Source organism: Diabrotica undecimpunctata, chromosome 4, assembly GCF_040954645.1.
Source record: "Diabrotica undecimpunctata isolate CICGRU chromosome 4, icDiaUnde3, whole genome shotgun sequence".
NCBI lineage: Eukaryota > Metazoa > Arthropoda > Insecta > Coleoptera > Chrysomelidae > Diabrotica > Diabrotica undecimpunctata.
In genome coordinates this window covers 31871315-31883648 of record NC_092806.1, presented here as the reverse complement: position 1 = coordinate 31883648, position 12334 = coordinate 31871315, and the positions used below count along the sequence as shown (strand labels likewise).

At 35.6% G+C, this 12334-nt stretch overlaps 1 protein-coding gene across 1 annotated transcript in view; it reads left to right on the top strand.

Moving 5' to 3' along the window:
- The window catches only part of Dhc1 (dynein axonemal heavy chain 1), a 283979-nt gene that overhangs the window by 99318 nt on the left and 172327 nt on the right, over positions 1 to 12334 (top strand). The window contains exon 19 of the mRNA XM_072529291.1: positions 7395 to 7581. Coding sequence (XP_072385392.1) covers positions 7395 to 7581 — 187 coding nt within the window. The remainder of the gene's footprint in view (positions 1 to 7394; positions 7582 to 12334) is intronic.

Genomic DNA, 12334 nt, shown 5'->3' with positions numbered 1-12334 from the left:
AATTTATAAAATTATGTGGTTTTAGTTGTTACCAAAATACTTCTATATTTTATATATATATATATATATATATATATATATATATATATAGTAAATAGACTGAATAAGTAATATTATGGATTTAATACACTAGACATATATAAAACGATAGATTCTATAAAGATAAGACAGGTTATTCTCAGGATAGTAAGTATTCGAATGTGCCACAAGAAACCTAATGGGAAAAATTTAATATTTAAAGATATTAAATTTTTACCGTCAAGCTGATACAAATTTTATTGAGCATTGATTTGGCACGCGTAATTGACATTTAAAATCGCCGATCGCTTCAATCGTTGTTTCTGAGAGAACGGTTTATTCTACACAAAAAATGATAGAAGATAGATTTTAGAGGAAAGCCCGGGGGTAAAAGTGGTACACTTGTGCATCTTTTTTTAGCGTCATAAAATTGACATTTTTGGCAAAATTCAACTTGTTTGTATGATTTTTAGAGGTTCAATAGTATTTTCGTCTCTGACGACTCGAGTACAATGTCCAGGTTGATCTCCGAAATCTCATTATGGAGAACATCATCATCATCAATCAGCCAATTCCGTCCACTGCTGGACATAGGCCTCCCTCAGTTCTTTCCAGTGTTCTCTACACTGGGCGGCTTGTAGCCAGTTTCCCGCTACTCTTTTTATGTCGTCGGTCCATCTAGTCGGTGGTCGTTCTCGGCTTCTTTTATAATTTCTGGGCCTCCATTCCATAATTCGTCTTGTCCATCGTCCATCTTGTGTTCTGGCTAAGTGTCCTGCCCAGTTCCACTTAAGTCTCGTGGTTCTTTCGATGACGTCTTGAACTCCTGATCTTTGCCTGATTTGTCGGTTTGTTATGTGGTCTCGGAGGCTCACATTCAGCATTGCACGTTCCATGGCTCGTTGTATAACTCTTAGTTTATTCGCAGATTTCTGCGTGAGTGTTAAAGTCTCTGCTCCATAAGTTTGTACAGGCAAAACACATTGGTTATAAACTTTTCGCTTGAGACACATGGGAATTGAACTTTTTAGAATATGGCTTAGTTTGCCAAATGCTGCCCATGTCAGGCCTATTCGCCTCTGTATTTCATTTGTTTGATTGTCTCTGTTTATTTTGATCTCGTGTCCCAGATATTTGTAAGTGTCTGTTTGTTGTATGGTATTATTGTCGATAGTTATATTTCCACTCATTACGAGATTTGTCATAAGTTTAGTTTTCTCAAAGTTTATCTTTAATCCTGCTCTTTCAGACAGACTTTTAAGCGAATGTAGCATAGAAACCGTATCCTGTAAGTTATCTGCGATTAATACGACATCATCTGCAAACCTCAGATGATTTAATCTTTCTCCATCTATATTGATGCCCATATCTTGCCATTGGGTGTTCTTAAATATTGACTCTAGAGCTGCCGTGAACAATTTTGGTGAAATATTGTCTCCTTGTATTACTCCTCGACCTAAGCTGAATTTTTCTGTGTCTTCGTGTAGTCGTATACTTGATGTAGCGTTCTCGTAGATGTTTTTGATTAGTGACGTGTACCTGTAATCTATTCGGCTTTGATTTAGGGCTTCCAGTACGGTTTCAAACTCTACAGTATCAAAAGCCTTCTCGTAATCGACAAATGCAAGAACCAGTGGTATGTTGTACCCGATGCATTTTTCAATTAAGATCTTTATGGTGTGCAAATGGTCATTTGTGCCATATTCTCTCCTAAAGCCTGCCTGTTCTTTGGGCTGATAGAAATCAAGTTTAGGTGTTAGTCTCTTTGTTAAGATTTTCATAAAGAGTTTATACATATGTGTCAAGAGGCTGATGGGTCTATAATTTTCTAATTTAGTAATATCACCTTTTTTGTGTAACAAGACTATCACTGCATTGTTCCAGTCTTTAGGAATCGTACCCGCATGTAAGCATTTATTAAACAGTTCGCTTACTGATTTTAATAGAATTTCTCCTCCTGCTTTTACTGCCTCAATAACGAGTCCATCGTCACCAGGCGATCGATGGTTCTTCATTTCCTTTAAAGCTGATCTTACTTCTGACACAGTAATGGGTAAAAGTATTTCCGATCCCTGATTTATGAGAGTCTTTACTCGTGTCGGTAAATTTTCTTGTGATCTTTGGCTGGTATAGAGGTCTTTATAAAACTCTCTAGTTATTTTCAGAATGTTTTGTTTATCTGTTGTTGCCTTTCCGTCTTTATCTTCTAGCTTGTATATTTCTTTTTTACTTTGTGTGAGTTCTCTTTTCATTATCTTTAAACCTTTGTTCTTTTCTACTGTTTGAGTAATTACATTAGTATTATATCTTCTTATATCTCTTCTAATATCCGCTGAAATTCTTTTATTTAGTTTTCTATATTCTTCTTTGTTTCCCTTTTCTTTCTCGCTTAGGTTTCGTCGTATTTCCATGAGAGCTTTTGTGTCTTTGCTAATCTTTTCACTTTTGGTGTAATTTTTCTTGCAAAATTTGAGTTGTGCGTTTCTAACCGAGTCTGTAATTAATTTATTATGATCGTCGATACTTAGAGGTTTGGGATTATTACTCTGTAAAGTTTCTGCTATATTTTTTATGTACGCTTCTGGCTGATTTGGTGAATTCCAAACTATGCGTTTGCCACTGTTTATCATCTTTGCTCTTTCTTTTTGTAGGTTTATCGTTATTCTAGCTCTTACTGGTCTGTGGTCGCTTCCTACTGATAGTTTATTAAGTACAGTGACATCTTGAATAATTTGCTTTTTGTCTGTTATTATATAATCATATTCGTTCTTAGTTCTTCCATCTGGACTAACCCACGTCCATTTTCTACTCTGTTTCTTCTTAAAAAAGGTGTTCATTGCATACAGTTTGTGTTGCAGTAGAAAGTTGGTAAGTATTTCGCCTCTTTCGTTTCTTACTCCGATTCCAAAATCTCCGATTGCTACTTCTTGTTCGTCCTTTTTCCTTCCGAGTTTCCCGTTAAAATCTCCCATTATCAGATTGTAATGGGCCGGTTCCTGCTCTTTTGCTCTTTCGATTTCCTCATAGAAGGCTTCAACAATCTCATCTTCATAATCGCTGGTGGGGGCGTATACCTGGATTATTTTCAGATTGTATCTCTTATTTAGTCTTAGATTTATATACATAACTCTTGGGGAAATGCAGCCAATGCTCTGTATCATTTTCTGTAATTTTTTGTGAACTAATAAACCTACTCCTCCAGTTGTCGATTCTGTTTCCCCATTATAGTGGAATATGTTGCCTGATTTTAGTTTGACCTGATCTTCACCTCTTCTTTTAACTTCGCTATGGAGAACATACCAAAGCAATAATTCAAGGCCGGAGCCCTGTAGCGCTTCCGCCATAGTCTTCATAGAGTTACCCCTTCGCAATTTTGATATGTCTATCTGTGAAGTAGTCCCCACCAAGTTACGCAAACAGGCAGATATCTCAACGTGGCCCAATAGTCTGACGATAATTTTCCATCTAGCACTATTAAAAGTATTTTTATGATCGAGGAAGAAAGCCACCATTCATCTGCTCCTTCAAATGGATATGTCCCTCTTGATTCTGCATGTTACATCTTTCACAGATTGTTTCTTTCCTGAACACATACTGGCGGTCGGATATCCCACCTTTACCATTACCTTTCTTCCAGCCTTGCCTTCACGAGAGTCTCGAAGAACTTGTCCAAGATATTTATTAGGCGTATACGTCTATTTACAGCGATAGAGTACCACATACACTACTATTTCAATGCTTGGACTCAGTATGTCTGGACACGTATGACATTAGACTGCTTAAATTTTTTTTAGACCACTTGTATTAAGGTGTATAAGGATGTTTCTGCACAAGTTTCTATTAAGCGTGGTGTCAGACAGGGATGTGTGAACCAGTTTTTAAAATAGCGTTAAATAATCATCGCGAATAACGAATATATTGAAAAGGGCGTAACAATCAATGCAAAGAAAACAAAATGGATGGTGATCGTAAAAATTAATATCGAAGACTTAATAGTAAAACTAGATAACAAAATTCTGGAAAGAGTGGAACACTTTAGATATCTTAATAGTTGGATTGACTGCAGGTTTGAAAGTGACGAGGAAATTTCGGCTAGAATAGGACTTACACGAAAAAGCTTTATTAACCGGCGTTCTGTATTTTGCAGTAGAAGTCTGTAATTGACCAATCGTCTAAGAGTATTAAAGTGCTACGTCTAGTCTGCTTTGTTCTATGAATATAAAATCTGGACCACAAAACATTAGACAATGGTCTTTTCGAACGGTCGAGAAATTATTTCATCTAGCTGCCGACCGAGAAACATTTCATTAGCTTGTTAATACGACGATAACCAACGCTTGAAAACAAGCACGGCACACAAAGAAGAAGAAGACGACGTCTATTCATTTTGAAAAATATACAAACTGTACAAAGTTGATCTTTACATTTATGTACCAAGTCAATACCTTGAATGTGACAAATAATCAAAGCATATAAGAAGCTTAGTAAATGGTGTAACGAAAAAATCTTAATTATTACGAAAAAAAAAAAAGAAAAGCGTTCACACCGAAATAACACTGGATACAACAAGTATACTATCTCTCTCTTGTCGTTTCCGTATTGCTGAGGATCGTGATTTCCTACAATGCGGGCTGTCAATTCTCTCCATCTCTTGCGATTTTGGGCTGCACTCATGGACTCGGAAAACGTCTCTCCAGTGGCTTTCTGTACTTGATCTGACCATCGGATAGGTGAGCGTCCTCTGCCTCTACGTCCTTCTACGTTTCCGCATACAATTAATCTTTCTAAGTTGTCATTGTCTCTTCTCGCAATGTGACCAAAAAACTTTAAAACATTTGCAAGACACTGAGAGGAGAGTCTGGTCTGAATGTTTAGCTCTTCGAGAATTGACTGATTGGATCTGTGCTCCGTCCACGAGACGCGTAGCATTCGTCTCCAGCACCACATTTCGAATGCGTCAATCCTTTTCCTATCCTCTAATTTTATTGTCCATGTTTCGGCACTAACTGAAGATTGAAAAAATGAGTGTCCGTACCAGTCTCATTTTGAGTTTTTTGGATAAAGAGCGGTCCTTCCATATTTTTGACAGTCGACTCATCGCGTTCTTGGCCATCCCTATTCTTCTGCGAATTTCCGTATGGGAGGAGACAAGTATACTATACCGTTCCTAAAATATCACATAAAAATCACATAGATCTCTGATCAAGAAAACGGAAAAAATATTTAATATCACAGATTGGCCAGTACGTGAAACAAAACAGGAATCAGATCCAAATATAGCCACCTTTCTGAATGAATCTTTCATTAGATCAGTATTGGATTAGAGTTGTTTTGTTTAATACTAACACTGAAGTTGCATGTTATATAAAGCCTATAATAATAACAGCATTCTATAATAATTTTATAAAAACATAGTGTACCTACCGAATTTCCTCATCAAGCTTGGTTCTCGAGAATATTGAGAAGTAATATATTTACCCTTGCTTTAATTTCTTGAACTGATTCTCCAATTTGTATATGCGGAGAAAAAGGTCAACAATACGCAATAACTCTAAAATATATAACCTTATACAATTATTAAGATCAGAAAATTATAATATATAAGTTTTGTACAACTCTATTCCATGTATTAGTTTAAGATTGTAATATTTGTTTTCCCAATTTTAAAGCATTAATTCTATCCGAGGTCAAGCTATCTCCTGAGCATTTAACTTGTATCCCAGTCTATTATCTAAAATTATATTTAAAAAAAGTTGAAATGAGAATTAATAAAAGAGTTATAAAAATAGCACAAAAAACAGTCCATAATATGATAAATGTAATAATAAAAAATACCTCATTATGTATCTTTGTAAAATTAGAATAGGAATATGATTCCATACCTACTCCAAAAATGTAACCAAAGAGCACTCCTTTAAAGCTTTCATCATCATCAATCGCGTTAAACATTTCGTTAGTCTTTGCTGCGTTGACCTTTGTCGTTCATTTTTTTCGGTCCTGTACCTCACTCCGATTATCTCCAAATCCTTTAAAGCTTTTCTATAAAAAAAAATACAAAAATAAGCCCATATAATGCCGGTTTTCACGCTACGTCTGTCTTATTGTACGTTTTGTTGGATAGGACAAATCCTAGACAATAAAACGTGGCATGTAAACAGCAAAACGTACGTCTTGTCGAATCGAAATGAAATCCAAGGTCAGATCCTAGAAATGATGGGAGAAGCATAGTTTTGCGAGAACTGATAGGATAAAACGTTACGTGAAAATACATGTTCAGACAAGTCGTCCGATCTTGACTTATTTGACGACTAGTTCCACTGCAGTTCGCTTCATTTTTCTTAAAAAAAGCCTAATAATGTCAGATTTTCGGCAATGCATCCACGATTTTCTCGGGGAATTTATTGAATTGTATAAAAGTTTTTAAGTAGTTCTGTTTTAAAACCAAGTAGATTGCATTACAGGTTTCAGGAATTATTTAGCTTAACGCTGGTTTGGATATTATGGTTGTGAACTCTAAGTCCTTGACGCTGCGTCCTGTTGTAAGATATCTGAGAGTTGCTGTGAGTCTTTCATGGGGTGTAATGGCTTTTCTTATGAGGTGTCTTATTTCAATATGTATGGTGTTACCAACTCTAGCAATTGACAATAGGCTGAGGTGTCCATTCGCAAATAATTGCGCCAGTCATCTGGTTCGCCTCTCAGTTCTTTTAGTAACGAGACGTGGGAATACTGGCTTCTTTTTAGAAGCATACTCTCCTGACCATCTTGTCTTTTCCCTCCTCATCCCCTTTTTCCTCAGTCATAGTATCGTGATGGTTGAAAAAATAAAAGTAAGCAGCCGTGTTTCATCCATAATAAAAAAAATCACTAAACAAACTTCACACAACTCAATAGAAAACGGAAGGAAAAACGTAGTATGTATACACTGGACAAAACGTACATTTTGTCGTACGTTTTATATGACCCACAAAACGAACAATAAGACGTAGTGTGAAAACGGGCCTTTAAGCTAATTCGGGATAAGATGACGAATGGACATTGCTTTGAGTCCAATATTCCCCAAACGCACACACAAGGGTGCCTAATGGTTTTTGAAATTCTCCACCTTATGATTGTATCTCTAACTTTTATTAATATAAATGATCCATTGACACATCACATGAGAAATATTTTTTATAGTTAATATTCTCAGCAAAAATGTTGTAGTCAACTTTTCAAATACCTAGTACTAAATTTCTAATAAATCTAGTACATTTTTCCGTTTGATTTGTATAGATTATTATAGAATTTTGATCGTTTTTTGTTTTATATTTTTTCCATCAAAATTTATTTTAAATATGTTTAAACTCTTAAACCAATAAAATCGATTTTTACAGAATTGGTCAAGCGATGAAAAAGAAATATCGTCGGGAAATGGATTATGTGTATGCGGTCATAAGTGAAATGGACAGAAAACTAGAAAGGACTATAAGAGACTTAGACGACGTCAGATTGATAATGGATACTTTGAAAAAAATCAGGGAGCAAGAGGTTGACATGGATTTAAAAATAGAGCCGGTTGAAGTAAGTATTTTTATTAATGTGTAATATGATTTTTAATGTTACGTAGGATAAGGTAACCGGTTTTAATTTTTTTTGAGTTATGCACAAACATACGAGGTTAATGTAAAACAGTTTATTCCTTTGATGATAATTTTATTTGTTCAGTATTGCAATAACTAAATTCCAAATATCAACCTATGTAACTGAGGGCTTAAGACAGGAATATTATTATTAAACTTAGATAAAGCTGCTTTATTTTTGATTTAATGATTTCTTTAGAACTCAATACTTACTCCTTGTGCATTCTGATTATTATTTGATGGAATATGAAGTAATTTCCAAGATGACACTTCTTGTTGCTTGTTTTAGGCTAATAATGCGATGTTAGTAGGTAATACGAACCTAAAATTAAAATAAGATCTTAAAAACAAAAAAAGGATTTTGAAGAAAAAACTTTAAAACTTTTTTTTTATTTATTTATGCCTCAACCTCATAGGGTCATTGGCGTTGTACAATTTAAAGTTTTACAATTTATTTAGTACATTTATGGAATATAAGTATGATGTCAAATTTTTTATATCAGTTCCGTTACTTAATATTGCCTGTAAGTTAATTTTTAAAATTGCTTTAAAACTTATTAGGACAAAAACATATTATTATTTGAAATGTTTATTTGAACATAAAGTTTCTACTGGGAATAAGATTGTTATTTTATATAGCGAATTTACTGTTGAATGTAAATTTATTCCAACCATTTTACGTTTGAGGAAATCACGGTAGCCCCAAATAAAATGAAATCAGGAAAGCCCCTGGCTTTAACGGCATTCATGCTAAATGGGACAAGACAGCTATAATCATCACCATTTTACAACCAGAAAAAATTAATATTATAGCAGAAATTTTCCGTCCCGTTACACTTTTAACCATGATCAACAAATTTTTAAAAAAATTACTATATAATACACTTGCGATCATAAAATCCGGGTCATCTTGAAAATTTCAAGTTTCTTAAATATTTTTGCCTCTGGTGCAGTAATAACCTTTTTTTTGGTAATGTATTTTTTATTTGTCATCAATATTTGTTTTGAAAGAAAAAAAATGGTTTTATTGAAAAAAACAGAAAACAAATCAAATTGTTGATAAAACAGACATACGAAAAAAAATGGAAAATACAGAACGTGGTAAAAAATCAGTGAAATTTCAATGACCAATATCGTGTATTGCCTCCCCTTGCTCTAATAACCTCTTGCAGACGACGGGGCATATTCTCAATTTTTCTCCCGATTACATGTTGTGGTATGTTATTCCACTCTCTCACTAACAGATCCTTAAGCTCCTGTGCGTTGTTAGGAGGAGGTGTATGGGTTTGAATACGTTTTTTCAAATCGTCCCAGAGATGTTCGATAGGATTCAGGTCCGGAGACCTAGCTGGCCAGGGTACCCTCGTAATTCCAACTTCGTCCAAGTATTACATACTGATCCTGGCAACGTGCGGTCGCACGTTGTCTTGCATAAAAACGGCGTTTTCTCCAAGCCCTGCCATGTTGGGCATAACATGTTCTTCCGGAATCTACGTAATGTACCTTCGTGCAGTTAGGGACCCATTTTCGATAAAGGGTGATTCTGTGTGAAAGTCGGAAGATATACCTCCCCAAACCATGACCGAGCCTCCACCAAATGGCATTCTTGGAGCAATGCAAGCTTGTGAAAATTGTTTACCGGTTCTCCTCCAAACTCTTACACGCCCATCGGATCCAGTTAGGCAGAAACGGGATTCATCTGAGAATAACACTTTGCTACAATCGTTAATTCCCCGCGCGTATTGTCGAGCAAAAGCTAGTCGTGCAACTCGAGGCACCCGGCGAAGTGGCGGTCCTCTAGCCATTACCCGAGAAGATAGTCAAGAAGAACGAAGTCTTCTTCTGACTGTTGCAACACTAAAATTGCGATTTCGTACTTCCTCTAGACGATTTTAATGCATAACCGCAGTTGAGGTCCGGTTTCGTAAAGCCTGAAACACAAGGAAACGGTCATCTAGTGCCTTGGTCGTTCTTCTTCGTCCAGAGCCAGGTCGCCTGGTTAGCAAACTTGCCTCCTGAAAGCGTTGAAGCACTCGTTGAACCGTAGAAAGGCTCACGCAACAGTTTTTGCGACTTCCCGTTGAGTGTGACCGTCTTCCACAAGTGCAACAATTTGTGCCGTTTCAACAACAGTCAAAGGCATTTTTGTTAAAAAATAAACACTAATAATGGCACTAATAAACACTAAGGGTGGCAATAATAAACGTTTGTCCGTTGCATTTGAACAGAAAGTCGAAGTACAAACGAGACATTTAAAACAAGCGGAGTTACAGGTAGCGTTCATTTTGGAAAGTGTGCACTTTACCGCGAAATCGGCACTATTGGAATTCTTTGTTACAAAGGAAACCGCAACAATTCTCAGAAACATGCATTAGTTTGTATTTGTGTTATTATTATTTCATTTAGTAAATGAAATATCGGTGATTTTCAAGGTGACCCGGATTTTATGATCGCGAGTGTATATGTTTAACCAAACAATACTATAACACAAGCTTATAGAACAAACGGGATTTCAAATAAGTAGAAGGAGATCTTGGGATTCTTGAAAGATTAAGATCTCACGCTGACTAAATATTTGGAAATTGGATTTTAAAAGCAAATAAAAATATCTACTGTTTTCATTTATTTATCTGCTGAAGACGATACTGTGTGGCGAGTAGGAATAATATAAATAAATGCCCGTTATTCTATGCAGAGATAACACTAATGTTATCAGTGCCATATTACCTAACACATATTTACAAGTTACGATAGGTGACAAGAATACTGTCCAAATTAAACTGTATTCCACAAAGATCGCTGTACTTCTGCTGCTCTTTAATTTTTCTGTAATCGTTATAGACTACTATGCAAATTCTAATAAATTATCTACCTACTCTGGGGAGATATTTTCACGACCGGAGGTTGCAGCCCAATGTCTACAAGATCAAAGTAGCATAATTTCACTTTAACAACAGTGTGGATCAACAGCCTACACACCAACCGTGTTGAAGTACAACTAAATCAAACTATGTAAACTATATCAAGTAAAATTTAAGTACAATGTTTACTTATTGGCCATTTGCACTTAGCCACATCAGTCGAGAATATATGCTAGACAGAAAATATAAAAAAATATAGCTGATCCTACGCTCTCCCATTGGAATTACCAAAAAATATATAAGTAGGTATCAACTAAGGAACCCTCTAAAACTTAAACTAAAAAAATACTAGTCAAAATGAACTTAAATATGAGCTAAAGGATAGCGCTGAATGAATGCAACAGCAGAAGAATACAACACTTACCAACTTAAATATGGCATATGTTACAAGTAAGCCAGAAGAATTTAAACAACCAAGAAAATCTGGGCAATACTTATCATAATAAAGGACAAACTGTAACAGTTTGTAACAGACTGTAACAGTTTTCTTGCATTATCTCCTAAACGACTTGACTTTAGGTAATAAAAATGGACACGTTACTTTCTTGTTCTGAAAGCATTTTTCATACAAAAGAAACAACATAATTTAAGCGCACAGGAAAATTTTACGGGGGTGTGCAGCCCTAAATCCCCCCAAACTTTTGAGTACGTTCAAATCAAATGAATTTTGTAGCATCATTAGTTTAACACATTATTTTTAAAACTTTATTGCCTCCTATCACTTTTTTCAAAAAATAGTTTTTATTGAGTTACGGCCCATTTCATTAACCTTTAAAAAATTACGTGCAACTAAATAAATGGCTTAAACGAACAAGTACAAAAAATGTCTATAACCTCTATAAATATGATATTACAATAAATGTTCAAAATTACCCCCATTTTCTTCAATACACATTCGGTATCGTTTTAATAAGGAAAACCGAATGCGCTTAAAAATCATATTTTTCTGACGAAATGTTATTGTTTGTCCTCTATTGTTACAGAATACACTTTCTCTTTCATAAACCTCCAAAAGGAAAAGTCCATGGGGTTAAGACCTGGACTTCTGGGTGGCCAAGAAATAGGTGCGTCACGACCCCAATCCACCGACCAGTATACTGCCTGCCAAGGTATTCCCGGACTTCATTACTGTAATGCGGTGGGGCGCCATCTTGTAGAAACCACATATTTTGCCTTATTGCAATATTCACTTCTTCCAAATACTCTTGTAAATCGTTTGCCAAGAACTGCAAATAATTATCACCATTTAAATTGTTGGGAAGAAATAATGGGCCTATTAGATTGTTACCCACAATTCCTGCCCAAACATTAACTTTGAAAGTCCTTTGGTGATGAGTCGTTTTTTTGGCGTGAGGATTTTCGTCGGCCCAAATGTGCTCGTTATTATGGTTTGTTATTCCATTTCTACTGAAGGTAGCTTCGTCGGTAAACAAAATATTTCTAATAAAATTTACATTTCGAGTGTTTTCCATTAACAACCAATCGCAAAATCCAATCCCTTTAGGATAATCTTCAACCAATAACTCTTGAAGCATTGTTAAGTGATAGGGTTTAGGCAGCTGATCCTTCAAACGCCTCCAAACCCTTACGTGAGGAACATTATTTAGTTGAGCAGCTATTACCCTTGTACTTAATCCAGGGACTTCTTCAATGATTTCTAAAATGTCTTCATCAGTTGCATCCATTATTGGACGACCACCATTGCCCGCAACTTGCGGTTGGAATGTACCCGTTTCCCGTAAACGACGATCAATGGTCAGAAACAATCGTCTA